The sequence below is a fragment of the Eschrichtius robustus genome, chromosome 1 (assembly GCF_028021215.1).
Source record: "Eschrichtius robustus isolate mEscRob2 chromosome 1, mEscRob2.pri, whole genome shotgun sequence".
NCBI lineage: Eukaryota > Metazoa > Chordata > Mammalia > Artiodactyla > Eschrichtiidae > Eschrichtius > Eschrichtius robustus.
In genome coordinates this window covers 2,263,528-2,282,470 of record NC_090824.1, presented here as the reverse complement: position 1 = coordinate 2,282,470, position 18,943 = coordinate 2,263,528, and the positions used below count along the sequence as shown (strand labels likewise).

Below are 18,943 nucleotides of genomic sequence, written 5' to 3'. Positions count from 1 at the left end.
GGAGCTGTTATAGTTGATAGGCTTGCTCTCCGTTGCTGTAGACTGAATTGTGTCCCCCAGAATTTAGATGTTAAAGCCTGTTTGGAGGTAGGGCCTTTGTGGAAATAATTAGGTTAAATTAGGTCATAAGGGTAGGCCCCTGATCTGATAGGATTAGTGTCCTTATAAAAAGAGACACCAGAGAGCTTGCTTGCTTTCTTCCACTTGTAAGGACACAGTGAGAAGGTGGGCATCTGCAAGCCAAGAGGAACTGCCCATGCTGACACCCCGATCTCTGACTTCCAGCTTCCCAAACTGTGAGAAAATAAATTTCTGCTCTTTAAGCTGCCCAGTCTGTGGTATTTTTTGTTTTGACAGCCTGAGCTGACTAATATACCATTCTTCTGGATTACTGTGTCCTCTTAAAGGACTTGGGATCTTTTTTCTGCCTGCTCTTGTAGATGCTGGCGGTTGTAGATGCTTTAACACCAGTCAGGAGCAGGATGTAAGGATCTTTTGACCAGTAGTTAATTGACAGGAAGTGGAAGATAAGGATTTTTCCTCCAGTGAGTATTTGCTGCAGGTTTGTTGGACTCTTGATTTGAGGAATGTGGGGGGAAGCCCTTCTCATGTGTGAGCTCTCTTTATCCCTATTTTGTAATTTTCCACTTTGCTTTAGGCGTCAGAGTGAATAAATGGAATTTCCCAGAATTTTACACAAGTGCCAGGGACACTCCTCTTTCCTTGCCTAGTGAATTCCCTTGGCTTTTGCTGTGTGCGTGTGCACACGCACACACGCACGCGCGCGCGTGCACACACACACACACACACACACACACACACACCCTCCACAACCTTGGGAATGAGTCAGTGACCCTCCACAACCTTGGGAATGAGTCAGTGGTCTTCTCTCCGGTCTGCATCTTTCTGAGGCACCTAGTGATGCCCCACAGTTGCCTCCTCTTTTGGTGACCTCGAGGTCTGAGCTCTTCTCCGGGCGCCAGCTCTGGGCCAAGGTTATTTTGGTAGTTGAGTCATCCCAGCAAGGGAACTGGAAGGAAGAGGGGATTAGGAGCTTCCCCCTCAGTTTTCATTGCCACACATAGACACATCATGTTAAATGATAATGTTTCACTCTGAGGACACTTGCTTTTGATAAAATGACTCTCTTCTACAGTTTGATTTAGCTGAACGCAACACATTTTTTTTTTGTTTTTGCTTTAGATACTTTTTGAACAGCAGTACTTGAAAATGAAAATGTATAATAACAAAATCAGAATAGAATCTTTAGAAGGTGGATATTGAGCAGAACCAGAAGAAACTAGTGATCAAAGGGCCTGTCATGAGAATAGAAACAAAGTCTCAGAAGATCAGAGGAAAGAGGAAGTGGAAAGGCAGCATTTTTGATGGATTTGGCCATGAGAATGAGGAAGAAAACAGAATCGTGGCCAGAACAGTGTTATTGAAGGGGTTTCTTCGGAAATCCCTTTGGGAGATGGAAATCCCTTGGATCTTTGGGAGATCCAAGTATACCACATAAAATTACTTATGAAAGTAAAGTTTGAAGAAAATTCATTCGTTCAACTTTAAATTATTATTTTCTTTTTTGGCCACGCCACACAGCTTGCAAGATCTTAGTTCCCCGACCAGGAATCGAACCTGTGCACCGTTCAGTGGAAATGCAGAGTCCTAACCACTGGACTGCCAGGGAGTTCCCTCAACTTTAAAATAACGGAATTTTAAAACCACATTGGTTATTTGTTAAAACACCAGAAGCCATGTTTCTTCACTGTTCTATCTCTATCTCTGATGTGTGTGTGTGGTTACTGATGCGAGTGTTCGAGGCCTCAGATCACCCCAGTAAGTGTTCATTGAATGCTTCTTGTGTACAGGTAGTGCTCTAGGGCTATAACAGGGTGTCTTCTCTCCGATTGAATTATGCACAAGGTGGTCCTTGTTTGCATATTCCAGCAGCCAGTATTTCCTTTAGACTTATTTACTGTAGTTTCCATCAAGACTTATATTTTCCAAATATAGAATCAGAATTTTGACTTTGCTTTTTGCAAGCACACACACTCATTAACTCTCCCCTCCTCCACCAATTCTGATTTTTTTTTCCTCCCCCAGTCAGGGGTGAAGGGGTGGTGGGTTCCTTGCACTTCAGGGTCAGACTCACTGGATGCCTTGCTGCAGTGTTTCCCTTTCTTTAGCTCCTTAGGAGGTTAATAGGTTCATAGGAAGTAATCAAATGGCATGGGCAGATGGAGGCTTTAAACCAAGTTAATCAGTTAAAAAAAAAAAAAAAAAGCATTAATATGAATAGTGCAGCAGTTCTTGAAGTAGGGATGTGGACCCCTGGAGGTTTTCTGAGACCATTTTAGGGGGTCTGCAAAATCAAAACTGTTTTGGTAATACTATTTAAGACATTATTTGCTTCTTCCATTCTTTCTCACGAGTGTACAGTAGAATTTTCCAGAAGTATGTGACGTGTGATATCATAACAGATTGACTATGGGAGGACATATGAGAATTTCATTAAAATGTTATTTATATTAACACTAACAGACTTTTTTCTCCAATTTTTTTATTGTGATAAAATACATATAACGTAAAATGTTTTAACTGTTTTAAAGTGTATATTTCAGTGGTATTAAATACATCCATAATGCTGTGCAGCCATCACCACCATTCATCTCTAGAACTCTACATCTTATAAAACTGAAACTCTACACCCATTAAATTCCCCATCCCCCCTCCCCCCAGCCCCTGGCAACCACCATTCTACTTTCTGTCGCTATGCTTTTGAATGCTCTAGGGACCTCATAAGAGTGGAAGCATGCAGTATTTGTCTTTTTGTGACTGGCTTATTTCACTTAGCATAGTGTCCTCAAGGTTCATCCATGTTGTAGCAGGTGCCAGAATTTCCTTCCTTTATAAGACCGAATAATATTCCATCTTATGGATGTACCACGTTAAGCTTTTCCATTAATCCCTTAATGAACTTTTTTATTTGGCCATGCTACGTGGCTTGTGGGATCTTAGTTCCCTGACCAGAGATTGAACCTGTGCACCCTGCAGTGGAAGTGTGGAGTCCTAACCACTGGACCTCCAGGGAGGTCCCCCTTGATGATCTCGAGTTGCTTCCACATCTTAGCTACTATGAATAATGCTGCTATGAACATGGATGCACAAATAGCTTTTTAAATCCTTGCTTTCGGGCTTACCTGGTGGCGCAGTGGTTAAGAATCCGCCTGCCGGTGCAGGGGGGGACACAGGTTTGAGCCCTGGTTGGGGAAGATCCCACACGCCGCGGAGCAGCTAAGCCCATGGGCCACAACTACTGAGCCTGAGCTCTAGAGCCCGCGAGCCACAACTACTGAGCCTGTGTGCCACAACTACTGAAGCCTACACGCCTAGAGCCTGTGCTCCACAACAAGAGAAGCCACCGCTATGAGAAGCCCATGCACCACAACGAAGAGTAGCCCCCAGTCACCACAACTAGAGAAGGCCTGCGGTGCAGCAACGAAGACCCAACACAGCCAAAAATCAATCAGTCAGTCAATCCATCTGTCCATCCATCCTTGCTTTCAGTTCTGGGTACATACCCGGAAGTGGAGCTGCTGGATCATCTGGTAATTCTATTTTTAATTTTTTGAGGAACTCTACTTTTTTTTTTTTTTTTTTTTTTTTTTTTAACAGTGGCTGTACCATTTTATACAATCCTACCAACAGTGCACAAGGGTTACAGTTTCTCCACATCCTCACACAGGCTTATTATTTTTGGGGGGGTTTTGGCAGTAAGCCATCCTGATGGGTGTGAAGTGGTATTTCTTAGTTTTGATTTGCATTTTTCTAATGATAAGGGATGTTGAGCGTCTTTTTTATGTGCTTATTGACCATTTGTATATCTTCTTTGGAGAAACATCTCAAGTCCTTTGCCCATTTTTAAATCAGGTTTTTGTTGAGTTTTCAGAGTTCTCTGTATTCTGGATATTAATCCTTTATCACATATGTAATTTGCAAATATTATTTCCCATTCTGTGGGTTGCCTTTTTACTCTGTTGATAACGTCTTTTGATGCATAAAATTTAAAATGTCATGAAGCTTTGCCCTATGTTTTCTTCTAAGAATTTGATAGTTTCATAGGTCGTGTATTTAGGTCTTTGATCCACGCTGAGCTAATTTTTGTATTTGATGTTAGGTCAAGAGTCTGATAACTTCATTCTTTTGCATGTGGATATCATTTCCCCAGCACCATTTTTTTTTAATTTTTAAATTTTATTTGTTTATTATGTTTGGCTGTGTTGGGTCTTTGTTGCTGCGTGTGGGCTTCCTCTAGTTGTAGCGAGTGGGGGCTGCTGTTTGTTGCAGTGCACAGGCTTCTCACTGCAGTGGCTTCTCTTGTTGCAGAGCACGGGCTCTAGGCGCATGGGCTTCAGTAGTTGTGGCTCACAGGCTCTAGAGCTCAGGCTCAGTAGTTGTGGCGCACCGACTTAGTTGCTCCGTGGCATGTGGGATCTTCCTGGACCAGGGTCGAACCCATGTCCCCTGCATTGGCAGGCGGATTCTTTTTTTTTTTTTTTTTAAAAGAATTTCACTTTATTTATTTATTTTTGGCGGTGTTGGGTCTTCGTTTCTGTGCGAGGTCTTTCTCTAGTTGCGGCAAGCGGGGGCCACTCTTCATCGCGGTGCGCAGGCCTCTCACTATCGCAGCCTCTCGTTGCAGAGCACAGGCTCCAGACGCGCAAGATCAGTAGTTGTGGCACACGGGCTTAGTTGCTCCGCGGCATGTGGGATCTTCCCAGACCAGGGCTTGAACCCGTGTCCCCTGCATTGGCAGGCAGATTCTTAACCACTGCGCCACCAGGGAAGCCCGGCAGGCGGATTCTTAACCACTGCGCCACCAGGGAAGTCCAGCATAATCTTTAAGAATATACTGGGGACCAAAAAGTGCGAGAACCGTTGACAAAGAATCTTTGAACACTTTCCCCAGACTTTGACTATAGTCCCTTTCTTCATTGGTGCTTCTTATTGGATCTGTGTTCTGAGGGACACATAGTAGGAACACAGCCTCATTGACATGGGGTGAGATCATTTGTTGTTCTGGACCTCAGGTGCAAAGCTGGGTTAATTATGTTCCCTAATTCATAGCAAAGCCTCTCTCTTCACTTATGTTTCCTTCTGTCCCCTATCACCCCATCCCCCCTTCTCGATATCCATAATTCCTAGTTCTGGTTATCCGTAGTTCACTTTTTTCTTTTAATTAATTTTTATTGGAGTATGGTTGCTTTACAGTGTTGTGTTAGCCTCCACTGCACAACAAAATGAATGAGCCGTACACATACAGATATCCCCTCCCTTTTGGACTTCCCTCCCGTTTAGGTTACCACAGTGCACATAGTTCATTTTTAAGCAAGAAAAGACAGACTGACTAGGTGAGGATGTCAGTGCAGGGTTAGTACAACTTAATTTTTTTTTCTTTTTTTTTTAAGATAAGAAGTGCATATAATTAGAAGCTGTAGCTCTTTCTTCCTATATCTTCGTGGCTTATTTTTAGACTGCCTCACCCCTTTTTGAACAAAGGCTACCAGGGTGACCCATTTGTTGCCTCTGTACATACTCATTTGGTTAGCCTGTAGATTGATCTGAAGCTAGGGTCTTTTCCTTCTTTAAGGAAGAGTGCCTTTTCCTTCTCAAAGAGCTAGTGCCTCTTTTCTCTAAAGAGCTTTTCTATTTTATTGAAATAAGATGTTTTTAAAGTTTTCAGATTCAACACCAACTTATTTGTTCGTATATTTACTCAATTAACCAGCTCCCACTTTGTGCCGGACACTCTGGAAAGCATTTTGGGCTGTATAAACCTATAAAAGCTATAGTTCCTGCCCTTGTATCCCAGAGTCAGATAAAATTAAACTGTCAGAAAATAATGAATAGATTTGCTACTACACTGCCATGTTTTTAGAAGTATTTTCATTGTATAATCTCTCTCCCCTTTTGGGAGGGGTTAAGAGGTGGTTTCTGGGAGACTTTTTTTCCCTGTGTCTATAGGTAACTTAAAATGTTATAAAATACCCTTATTTGCATGAAGCCCCTCTTGTCAATTATAAAATATTTATAAGGTGTAAAATATAATTGTAACTGGTTGAGTTTTGGGTTTTTGAGGTTTGTTTACTTGCTTGCTATTTAACAGTGCTACATGTCTGGGCATTTACAAAACGATTACTAATTAGTCTGTAATGACCAAATTCTTAAAATCCATAAATATTAATTTTTTTCTAGGTCGCAATAAAAATAATTGACAAAACTCAGTTGAATCCAACAAGTCTACAAAAGGTAAGATTGGTCCAGTATCCAGTATTTTTTTTTTTAATGATTTTCAGTGCTAATTGTCATCTAATTTGTCCATTAATTACCTCTACTATTATTTTTATTTATTGTGTTTAGTACACAGTAAAGCTTCCTCTTCCTCAAATGAATGCAACTTAAATTTAATATGGTTTAAATGTTGTATTGTTGGATTTTTTTCCTTCGGTTGAAGATAATGATTTTTAAATGTTCTTAATAGCACAAACTGAAGGCTGTACTTTTAAATTGAATATTCTAAATATTGACTAGAATAGAGTTATAAAAAAGACAGAACAACATAGTTTCATGTAATTAGTCTTAAGCAGAGTTACACATCTTTCTTACAGCTAATACTGAGATCTCTAAAGTCAGCACTTTGGCTTTATTAAACTACCACAATATGTCTAATCAAGGAGTGATGATTAATTGATATAAAAGGAAAATATAAAAGTAAAACTAAACTGATAGTTGAAAACATGTTTGTTAATGCACTATTGCCATTTGTATTATCTGATGTAGATCAGAAGTTCTCAACCCGGTGCATGTTAAAATCACCTGGGCCTCTTTTCAAAATCCTGATGACTGGCCCATGGGGAGATTTAATTGCTCAGGTAGGGCCTGGTCATAGGTATTTCACTGGTGCATCAGTGAATGATTAATGATCTTCATAATAAGATCCTTCTAGTTCCGTTTGGTTTTGCAGAGCCTTTTTACATACTTCATTTGATTTCTAGACTTGGCCTTTGGTAGCTGGGGGATACAGAGACCTAGAAATAAGAACAGGAAGTCTTCTGCCACTTAGCTGAATGTTGTGTAACTTGACCTTGAGCAAGTCACTTAACTTTCTGGATGTTGGGTTTCTTATCTTTAAAAATGAAGATAATTTCACTAAGTGAAATAAGTCAGAAAGACAGGTACCATATGATCTCATTTATATGTGGAATCTAAAAAATAAAACAAATAGCCAAACAAAACAGAAACAGACTTACAGAGAGCGAAACTGTTGGTTGCCAAGGGGAGTTGAGTGAAATAGGTAAAGGGGATTAACAGATACAAACTTTTAGTTATAAAGTAAACAAATCATGGGGATATAATATACAGCATCAGGAATGTAGTCAGTAATGCTGTAATAATTTTGTAGGGTGGCAGATGGTTATTGGACTTATCATGGTGATCATTTCATAATGTATTTGATTGTCACATCACTATGTTGTACACCTGAAACTTAACGTAATATTGTATGTCAACTATACTTCAGTTGAAAATAATAATAAAAATAACTAATTAAATGGAGATTTAATCTTCTCATGATGGATTATATTAATGAAATAATACATATAAAAGAGTTTTGTAAACTACAAAGCAGTGCGTAAGATATTTTAAGGGTAATGCCCTATGTACATTTCTAATGTAGTTCTAGTTCTAATGATTATTTTCTATTTATATCATCATAATTTTGAAACTCTGTGTGTGTGGGGTGGTGGGATTAAGGTGGAGAGGGAGACAGATTTTATCTTGCACTGAAAATGTTATTTAAACAAGTGGTTCTGCAGGGCATAGTGGGCCTTAAGAGTTCTCAGGGTGGCCCTGGAAGGATCCAAAAATTCCAGTCCTTTGTTCTGAAGATGAAATTGTATCCATTTCCTTAAACTCATTTCTTCATATATCTAAGGACTTGGTACTAATTAATAAGTTAGGGGTTACTAAAATTTGGTATTCAGAACTAAAATTAGCATGTAGAGAAGTTTGCTAAGGATTCTAATTCAGTATTCTAATGTTACAGATCTTCCACTATTCATGTGTACTTGCAGATAACTGGAATTCTAGCAGTTTTCTAGGAAGAATTTTATTATAGTATTGTCTTGAGTTGGTTGTGATTTTTCTTTCTTGCTTGCTTGCTTTTTTTCATTATTTTTGGTCATAGTTTTTAATTGCCACTGTTCTTTTTTGTTATTATTCCAAATTACTGTTTGTCACATCATTATCAATTTAGTACCTGGTAGGTTGTCTGTTTAACTTGATGGTGTGATGCAGATTTGCATCAGCATTAATTTTGGCATATAAATAATAAGACTTTTAAGATTTGTTTGGTATAGTTCAAGTATGAACCATCCACAAAAGATTTATACTACAGGCAGATCCGTCCAAGTTAAATAATTTGATAAGTGTAATGTTTTCAGTTTGTAAGGTGTTGTTTTAAATCATAAATCATGTGTTTGTATTCTTATAAATTAGAAGCATTCTATAAATATTTCCTTCACATTCTTTTTCGCTGAGTTCCTTTTCCATGGAAAAGTGGCAGCAGAGTGGTGTATACCTGGCATCTTTTGCCCTTGGAATAGTGGTGCTTGCAGCTTGTTTTCTTCCTCAGCACCACTCACAGTTGTATCACACCTGCATCAGGAACAGTTCTCTTTATATTGTAATTTTAAACTCTGGAGCTTGGTGTATGGCCTTAGGAGCTAAGATTTACATTAAGCAACATTCTGCCATCAACAATATGCGATCTTTTTGTACTGCCACTACCAAAAAAAGTGTGGACTGGCTCATTCAGGCAGTGTTTGAACACAGGTGTTAAAGTAGTGTCATTTCAAAATGTTCACAATATTCTGGCTTACACATTGAATCATGTACATCTGATAAATGCATTTAAGCAAACCTGAGTTGACTGCATATTAGTAAACTGATGTTATTTTCACTGACAAGTTCTTCACTTTTCCTTTTAATTTTTCCAGCCACTGAGTGAATAAATGTTAGATTCTAGTAAGATATATTTTTCTCCATTGTTTTTGTACATCTCAATTTCTGAGTACTATCCCTGAGACATTTTCTGTTCATAAATGTCTTTTAGGTCAGCCTTTAAAGAACTCTGTAATGTTGTGTACCTTTAATGGTTTTGAAAACAACAGGAGAGAAAAAAATGTTAGTCTTCCTCCTGGTTTTACAAAGTCATTTTTAGCTTTGATTTGGTTACAGATAATCTTGTTTTATTAAATTCAAGTCTGTCATTAAGAAGCAAGTTATGACTTTATTAAGACATGCAGGTAGGGCTTCCCTGGTGGCCCAGTGGTTAAGAACCCACCTGCCAGTGCAGGGGACACGGGTTCGATCCCTGGTCCGGGAAGATCCCACATGCTGCGGAGCAACTAAGCCCGTGTGGCACAACTACTGAGCCTGCGCTCTAGAGCCCGTGAGCCACAACTACTGAAGCCAGCGAGCCACAACTACTGAAGCCCGCAAGCCACAACTACTGAAGCCCGCGTGCCTAGAGCCTGTGCTCTGCAACAAGAGAAGCCACCGCAGTGAGAAGCCCGTGCACAGCAACGAAGACCCAACGCAGCCAAAAATAAATAAATAAATAAATTTATAAAAGAAAAAAGAAAAGACATGCAAGTACACTAAGTGTAACTCATCTAAAGTTATTTTCTTTTCTCATCTTGGAGTAGTGTGTTAACGTAAAGAGGGAGTATAGAGTAATGGTTAGGAACACAGTTAAGCCAGCCTACATGGATTCAAATCTCGGCTTCAACCCAACCTAGCTGTGTGACAAGTCACCTTCCTGGATCTTAGTTTCCCTGTTTGTAAAAATGGAAATAATAACAGTACCTCTAGGGCTGTGGTGAGAATTAAATAAGTTAACATTTAAAAGCCCTTAGCACAGGGAGATCAGCTTGGTGCTTTGTGACCACCTAGAAGGGTGGGATAGGGAGGGTGGGAGGGAGATGCAAGAGGGAGGAGATATGGGGATATATGTATATGTATAGCTGATTCACTTTGTTATAAAGCAGAAACTAACACACCATTGTAAAGCAATTATACTCCAATAAAGATGTTAAAAAAATAATAATAAAATAAAAGCCCGTAGAAGAGCTGAGTGTAGTTCCTAGCGCATGGTAAGGACCGAATGTTTGCTGTTATTGTGTGTCCTGCTGAATATTGGTTTTGAGGGAGAGTTGGAGATTTTTTTTTTTTTTTAATTTTTATTTATTTATTTTTCGCTGTGTCGGGTCTTTGTTTCTGTGCGAGGGCTTTTCTCTAGTTGCAGCAAGTGGGGGCCACTCTTCATTGCGGTGCGCGGGCCTCTCACTATCGCAGCCTCTCTTGTTGCGGAGCACAGGCTCCAGACGCGCAGGCTCAGTAGTTGTGGCTCACGGGCCTAGTTGCTCTGCGGCATGTGGGATCTTCCCAGACCAGGGCTCGAACCCGTGTCCCCTGCATTGGCAGGCAGATTCTCAACCACTGCGCCACCAGGGAAGCCCCTTTTTTTAAACTTTTATTGGCGTATAGTTGATTTACAATGTTGTGTTAGTTTCAGCTGTACAGCAGAGTGAATCAGTTATACATATACATATATCCACTCCTTTTTTTTTTTAAGATTCTTTTCCCAGGAGATATTTTTTGTTTGTTTTTTAAATTTTACCCTCACAGGAAATAAGTAAAGCTTAAGAATTGAATGGTAGGTTGTGGCTTAGGTCTCATAGGACTTATTTGCAGTAGACTACTTCTGATCACGGCTAATATTTGCTCATGTAGTATATATTGAGTGCTGTATTAGTTTGCTCGAGCTGCTATAACAAAATTCTGTAGACTGGGTGTCTTAAACAACAGACATTTATTTTACACAGTTGTAGAGGCTGTAGAAGTCCAAAATCAGGGTTGCCAGCATGGTTGGGTTCTGGTGCGAGCTCTCTTTTTGGCTTACAGAGGGCTGCCATCTCACTGTGTCTTCATGGCAAAGTAGGGGGAAGGTACATGAGCATGCTGTTTGATGTCTCTACTTATAAGGGTACTAATCCCATCATAAGGACCCACCCTCATGACCTTATCTAAACCAACTTAATTCCCAAATGCCCCATCTCCAGATATCACAGTGTGGGACAACTTCATGAGGTAAGTTCTGTTATTCAGGAAAGAGAGGCCAGGGAGATAAAGTAATCTGCCCAAAGTCCCCTAACCAATAAGTGATAGATGCTCGGGCAGTCATTTTATGATAGGTGTAGTCATCATTGAGTCGAGCATTAATGAACTCTAAATGAAAACATGTTTACCACAGTTTAGACAATAGAGCATTTGCGGTAAGCAATGTCCCAGGTTTATTAGTTGGATAGGAATTCATTGTCATTAGATACTAGAGCATGTGCTTCCCATGTTCTTACACATATAGGCTTTCTCACAGTAGCTAGTCTGATAGATATCTTTTCACCTTCATACTCTGTTAGGTGAGTATTACTACCATCTTGATTTTCCATTGAGGAGACAGACTCTGAGAAGTTGATATAGTCAGACTCTCCAGTTCGTAAGTGATGGAGCAAAGATGTAAATCTTAGTCTGACTCCAAAGCGTGGACTATTTCCACTTCATTATGCCCCCCTCCTGTAATTAAGTTTCCCTAACTGAGATGGGAACTAACCTGAGGCTTTCTTTGTAGTAGCTATGAAGAAGTTAGTAAATAGTTTCAAGGTTGAGGAAATATTGGGTTGGCCAAAAAGTGCCTTCAGTTTTTTTGTTTTTTGTTTTTTTAATTTATTTATTTTAATTTATTTATTTTTGGCTGTGCTGGGTCTTCGTAGCTGCACGGTCTTTCTCTAGCTGCAGCGAAAGGGGGCTACTCTTAGTTGCAGTGCGCAGTCTTCTCATTGCGGTGGCTTCTCTTGTTGCAGAGCGTGTGCTCTAGGCACACAGGCTTCAGTAGTTGTGGCACACAGGCTCAGTAGATGTGGCTCACAGGCTCTAGAGCTCAGGCTCAGTAGTTGTGGTGCACGGGCTTAGTTGCTCCGCAGCATGTGGGATCTTCCCGGACCAGGGCTCAAACCCGTGTCCCCTGCATTGGCAGGCAGATTCTTAACCACCGTGCCACCAGGGAAGCCCGTGCCTTCAGTTTTAAAGTAAAAATAAAAGACACATTTTTCATTTTCACGAAGAACTTTATTGAATAATGTATTCCCCCTTTTGTTCCACTACCTTCTGCCATTTTTCAGGCAACTTCGTAATTCCATCTTCCCAAAACTTTTTATCTTTTTGAGCAAAGAACTGTTCCAGGTGCCTTTTACAGTCTCCCAGGGAATTGACATTTTTTCCATTAAGAGAATTTTGTAAAGACCGAAATAAATGGAAATCTGAAGTTGCAATGTCTGGTGAATACGGCGGATGAATCAGAACTTCCCAGCCAAGCTGTAACAGTTTTTGCCTGGTCATCAAAAAAACATGCGGTCTTGCAGTATCCTGATGGAAGATTATGCGTTCTCTGTTGACTAATTCTGAACGCTTTTTGTCAAGTGCTGCTTTCAGCTGGTCTAATTGGGAGCAGTACTTGTTGGAATTAATCATTTGGTTTTCCGGAAGGAGCTCTTAATAGAGGACTCCCTTCCAATCCCACCATATACAGAACATCACCTTCTTTGGATGAAGACCGGCCTTTGGTATGGTTGGTGGTGGTTCATTTCGCTTGCCCCACGATCTCTTCCGTTCCACATTATTGTACAGTATCCACTTTTCATCGCCCGTCACAATTTGTTTTAAAAACGGAACGTTTTCATTATGTTTCAGTAGAGAATCGCATGAGGAAATACGGTCAAGAATGTCTTTTTCGCTTAACTTACGTGGAACCCATACATCAAAGCGATGAACATAACCAAGCTGGTGCAAATGATTTTCAGTGCTTGATTTGGATATTTTGAGTATGTCAGCTATCTCGCGCATGGTATAACGTTGATTGTTCTCAATTAATGTCTCGATTTGATCACTATCAACTTCAACTGGTCTACCCAACCGTGGAGCATTGTCCAGCGAGAAATCTCCAGCACGAAACTTCACAAACCGCTTTTGACATGTTCAGTCACATCACCTTCTCCATACACTGAGCAAATCTGTTTTTGCATTTCAGTTGAGTTTTTACCTTTCTTGAAATAATAAAGCATAATATGCCGAAAATGTTGCTTTTTTTCTTCCATCTTCAATATTAAAATGGCTACACAAAAATTCACCAGTTTTGTTAAGCCTTTTTTTAAATGCACTCTGATATGACAGCTGTCACACACAATCTAACAGAATTGTTTCAAATGAAGTTAAAGACAACTAAGTGCTACTAGAGCCATCTTACAGAAAAAACTAAGCGAACCTTTTGGCGAACCCAATATTTCAAGTATGAAAGAGAAGTAGGCCTTGTACCCCACCTCCCCTTCCAAACTTTGCGTAAGTCATATTTTTATGCAAATTTGTTTATTCACTCTTTCACTTAACAAACACTTATTAGTAAATACCTGCTGTGTGCCAGGCACTGTTCTAAGCACTGAGGGTACAACATTGAACCAAATGAAGTTCCTACTTTCATGGAATTGATATCATAGTGGGAGAGCAGCAATAAACAGATATATGATATAATGTCATGTCAGTGCCATGAAGAAAAATAAAGCAAGATGTATGAACTGTATTTTCTTATTTTTTGTATTCTTGCTGCTCTGGCATCTGGGGCCTTGCTGACCTGAGATAGACTACTCCCCAGGGCTAGCTAGTTCCTGGAAATAGTAAGCTACTCCCCTGTGAGTACACTGTTCAGATGCAGACTAACCAGTGCAGAGCCCATACTCTGAACCACCTCCCCTGTCTGGCTCTTAAGCTCCAAGAGGCAATATTTCTCTGCCCTAATCATTGCAGAGCCGGTATCAGACACCTAGAGACCGTACTTAAACCCAAGAACCTGCTGAAATTATTCCAATGAACCAGTCCTCAGCCTGCTTACCCTGCCTGGACTTACCCTTCCTGTGGAAACCAGAATAAAAACTCTTCCTTGTGCTTTCCCCTTGCTCCATCGGCCTTCTAACCCATCCTGGTGCTTCCTCACATGGCCCTGCATGGCGCTGTGTGCCCCCTTCTTTTGGGAACTATAAGTAACAAACCACCATACCTGAATAATAATAGAACCTACATTTTAAAACACAGGGTGGGGACTTCCCTGGTGGCACAGTGGTTAAGAATCCGCCTGCCAATGCAGGGGACACGGGTTCAAGCCCTGGTCTGGGAAGATCCCACATGCCGCGGAGCAACTAAGCCCGTGCGCCACGACTACTGAGCCTGCGCTCTAGAGCCCGCGAGCCACAACTTCTGAGCCCACATGCCACAACTACTGAAGCCTGCATGCCTAGAGCCCATGCTCTGCAACAAGAGAAGACACTGCAGTGAGAAGCCCGTGCACCGCAATGAAGAGTAGTCCCTGCTCACCACAACTAGAGAAAGCCCGCCTGCGCAACAACGAAGACCCAATGCAGCCAAAAATAAATAAATTTTTTAAAAAACCAAAAACACAGGGTGAGGAGATAGTATGCGAGGAATGTGTAGATTTCAAGTGAAAAGTAGGGGTGCCCTCTTAATAATTCGTTTAAGAAACATTCTTGTTCTCCTGAACCAAGCGTTGTGGTAAGAAGAGTCAGATAAGTACAACAGACTCTGGGTGAACCCATGTGGTTTGCAGTAAAAGTTTACTTAGGCCTTTAGGATCTAAATGTTTTTTACCAAGTAATAAAGAATGGAAAGACCTTTGCAGTCCTCCTTGCAGCGTTGACGTGGAGGTCCTCACTAAGTGTTCCTGGGAGGATTGCACACACAGCTTGAGGAGCAGCACCTGCAGCAGCAGTGGGCTGCCGAGGCCTGCGAGTGTGCAGGGCAGTGCAAGGCCCTGAGCTGGCGGTTACATCAGGCCAAACTGGGAGCCTTGAATGCCCCGGCTCTTTAAGGAACAGTCATCTCTGTGTAATAAACTTTTCAGTAATCCCCTAACTTTCCCCTGGGTTCTTCTGACTAAGATTTTGTTATCTTAGAAATACTCAGTCTTCTCGGTGGCAGAAACTTTCATTGTCACCATACTGTGACATAATCAGTTTAAACAGTAATCTCTTTTTCTTAAACTGGAACCATTAGTTAAAAACAAATGTGTGAATGTAATGAAATAATTGATTTTTAAAAATATGTGTTCATGATAATTGGTTAGCCAGCTTTAAACATGTATAAGGATGGAGGCACACTCCTTCCTATGCCATCTTGTTCCAGTGTTGGACGACTCTAGTTATTAAACAGGTTTTTTTTTTTCTTAATTAATTTATTTATTTATGGCTGTGTTGGGTCTTCATTGCTGCGCACGGGCTTTCTCTGGTTGTGGCGAGCAGGGGCTATTCTTAGTTGTGGTGCACGGGCTTCTCACTGCGATGGCTTCTCTTGTTGCGGAGCACGGGCTCTAGGCGCGCGGGCTTCAGTAGTTGTGGCTGGTGGTCTCTAGAGCGCAGGCTCAGTAGTTGTGGTGCACGGGCTTAGTTGCTCCGCAGCATGTGGGATCCTCCCGGACCAGGAATCGAACCTGTGTCCCCTGCATTGGCAGGTGGGTTCTTAACAACTGCGCCACCAGGGAAGTCCCTAAACAGGTTTTTTTCTTTCATAGTTTACATTAGCATCTGTCTTCTAGAAACATGTACAATACTGTTCTCTATTCTTTCACTTGGAGCTTTGGAGGTTAAATCTACCAATCCACAAAAAAAAAAACTCTACCAATCCAACATAACCATCTATCTTGGGTCTTCTTGGTCCCTTCTCCAGAGTTAATACTCAGCCTCTTGGGCCAGCTACAGGACTTGCCCTCAACACAGGGCTAGTTTATTCCATATCTGTAATTGATTTTTTTCTTAATTGAATTTATTTCATTCTTGCTGAAGACCATTTAAATGGTTTCATACCATAATTCCAGTCTGTTTAGGGTATTTTTGAAAAATGAGTCTTTTGTATTAGCTATCACTTCTAGTTTGGTGCTGTATACATTGGACAAGGATGTTTTCATCCAATTAAAATATCCGACAAGGTAGGGACAAGGCACCTCATTGGAGAAACCACCCTTCAGTTGGTCCTGCTGACTCATCAAGCAATTTTTGAGTAATATTCAAGCACCATTCTTAAATCCAGACTTTTACTAAGAGAGAAACGGAAATCCCTGTGTTCAAAAAAAATTAATCAAAATTACTGAGAAAAAAAAAAAAGAATGATTTTAAATTCAAATATGTGCATAAATTCAAGTATGTGCAAAATACGGGAATTCCCTGGAGGTCCAGTGGTTAGGACTCCACGCTTCCACTGCAGGGGGCACGGGTTTGATCCCTGGTCGGGGAACTAAGATCCGACATAGCCGTGCACTGCGGCCAAAAGAAAAAGAAAAAAAGTATATACAGCAGATTGCTGAATGATTATCGGAGTATTATTGACTATAGATTCCTTTTATCAGGGTCTTTGTGGGAAATTTTACTTACACCCACTCAGGTCTGGTTGCTTTTTAAAGTTGGTGTTTATTTTGGAGCCACTGTTAATGGTTAGAGCTCTGTAATAGCAGTGACCTTTTTTTGGCATCTCAGGGAATCTTAGTTGTGGGACAAGCCAGGGAACTGTATATTTGGAAGCAGAGAGAGCCCGTTCATGCTTTTCTTATGGTCTACAATGTAATTTACTCTTACTGTTACCACCACTGAGTTATTTGGGGTACTTTTGCTTCAGCCTCCTTAGGGCAGTCTTTTTTAACCCTTGTTGTGCAGTAGAATCATCTGTGTAGTTTTAAAAAAATTCTTAATTTCTCTTCTTTTTCTAAAGGTAACCTGTTTTAAAGGTGACCCCCTCCTCCAGTGTTTTAAGTCTTATAGACTGCTGCCACTACACCTGCCGAATATCTCCCCCCTCTCTCGAACTCTTCCTGACCCAGTTTCTGGACTTCTTTCCTTCTCCTTGCCCATCTGGTGAAGCACAAATCATTGTTGGGATCTTTTTCATTGATGAGCGCTGTTCATCTTTTCCTCTCTTAATACCTTCCTCTTTCCTTATTGACTTGTAGGAGACTAGACAGCTCAGGCCATTAACAAAAGTAGTTGTTAGAATCCTTTTTTTAAAATTTTTAAAAATTGAAGTATAGTTGTACAATGTTATATAAGTTACAGGTGTACAATATAGTGGTGATTCACAGTTTTTAAAGGTTATACTCCATTTATAGTTATTATGAAATATTGGTTATATTCCCTGTGTTGTACAGTATATCCTTGCAGCTTATTACCTAATAGTTTGTTTCTCTTACTCCCCTACCCCTATATTGCCCCTCCCCACTTCCCTCTCCCCACTGGTAACCACTAGTTTGTTCTCTGTATCTGGGAGTCTGCTTCTTTCATATATGTTGGATACTAATTCCTTATCAATCATATCATTTGAAAATATTTTCTCCCATTCAGTAGGTTGCCTTTTCATTTTGTCAGTGGTTGCCTTTGCTGTGCAAAAGCTTTTAAGTTTAATTAGGTCCCATTTGTTTATTTTTGCTTTTATTTCCTTTACTTTAGGAGATGGATCCAAAAAAATATTGCTGCAATTTATGTCAAAGAGTGTTCTGCCTATATTTTTCTCCAGGAGTTTTATAGTATCCAGTCTTACATTTAGGTCTTTAATCCATTTTGAGTTTATTTTTGTATATAGTGTTAGAGAATGTTCTAATTTCATTCTTTTACATGTAGCTGTCCAGTTTTCCCAACACCACTTATTGAAGAGACTGTCTTTTCTTCATTGTATATTCTTGCCCCCCTTGTCATACATTAATTGACCATAAGTGTGTGGGTTTGTTTCTGGGCTCTGTCTCTTGTTCCATTTATCTATGTGTCTGTTTTTGTGCCAGTACCATACTGCGTTGACTACTGTAGCTTTGTAGTATAGTCTGAAGTCAGGGAGTGTGATTCCTCCATCTCTGTTCTTCTTTCTCAAGATTGTTTTGGTTATTTGGGGTCTTTTGTGTTTCCATACAAATTTTCTTTCTTTTTTTTTTTTAAACATGTTCTTGTTGTTTTTTTTTTAAATTTTTTTTTTTTTTTTAATTATTTATGGCTGTGTTGGGTCTTCGTTTCTGTGGGAGGGCTTTCTCTAGTTGCGGCAACTGTGGGCCACTCTTCATCGTGGTGCGCGGGCCTCTCACTATCGCGGCCTCTGTTGTTGTGGAGCACAGGCTCCAGACGCGCAGGCTCAGTAATTGTGGCTCACGGGCCTAGTTGCTCCGCGGCATGTGGGATCTTCCCAGACCAGGGCTCGAACCCGTGTCCCCTGCATTGGCAGGCGGATTCTCAACCACTGCGCCACCAGGGAAGCCCCTCCATACAAATTTTAAAATTATTTGTTCTAGTTCTGTGAAAAATGCCATTGGTATTTTAATAGAGATTGCATTGAATCTGTAGATTGCCTTCATTAGTATGGACATTTTAACGATATTGATTCTTTAGAGCATTCCATCTGAAAGCAGCAGAATACACATTTTCTTCAAGTATACATGGAACGTTCTCCAGGATAGATCACAGGCTAGGCCACAAAACAAGCCTTGGCAAATTTAAGAAGCTGTAAATCATATCAAGTGTCTTTTCTGACTACAACACTGTGAGACTAGAAATCAACCACAAGAAAAAGAGCTGCGAAAAACACAAACACGTGGAGGCTAAACAATATGGATCACTAGACCAGTGGATCACTGAAGGAATCAAAGAGGAATTAAAAAATACCTAGAGTCCTGACTATTAATTACAATCCAGCATCTGCATTCAGATCAGTGTAATGAATTAGGTAAACTTTTACA

At 40.5% G+C, this 18,943-nt stretch overlaps 1 protein-coding gene across 7 annotated transcripts in view; it reads left to right on the top strand.

The window, feature by feature from the left end:
• The window catches only part of MARK3 (microtubule affinity regulating kinase 3), a 105,150-nt gene that overhangs the window by 29,485 nt on the left and 56,722 nt on the right, over positions 1 to 18,943 (top strand). For all 7 annotated transcript variants that reach the window (XM_068540071.1, XM_068540051.1, XM_068540061.1 and 4 more), the window contains one exon: positions 6,259 to 6,312. In XM_068540071.1, the coding sequence (XP_068396172.1) occupies positions 6,259 to 6,312 (54 nt within the window). Of the gene's footprint in view, positions 1 to 6,258; positions 6,313 to 18,943 lie in introns of those variants that run through there.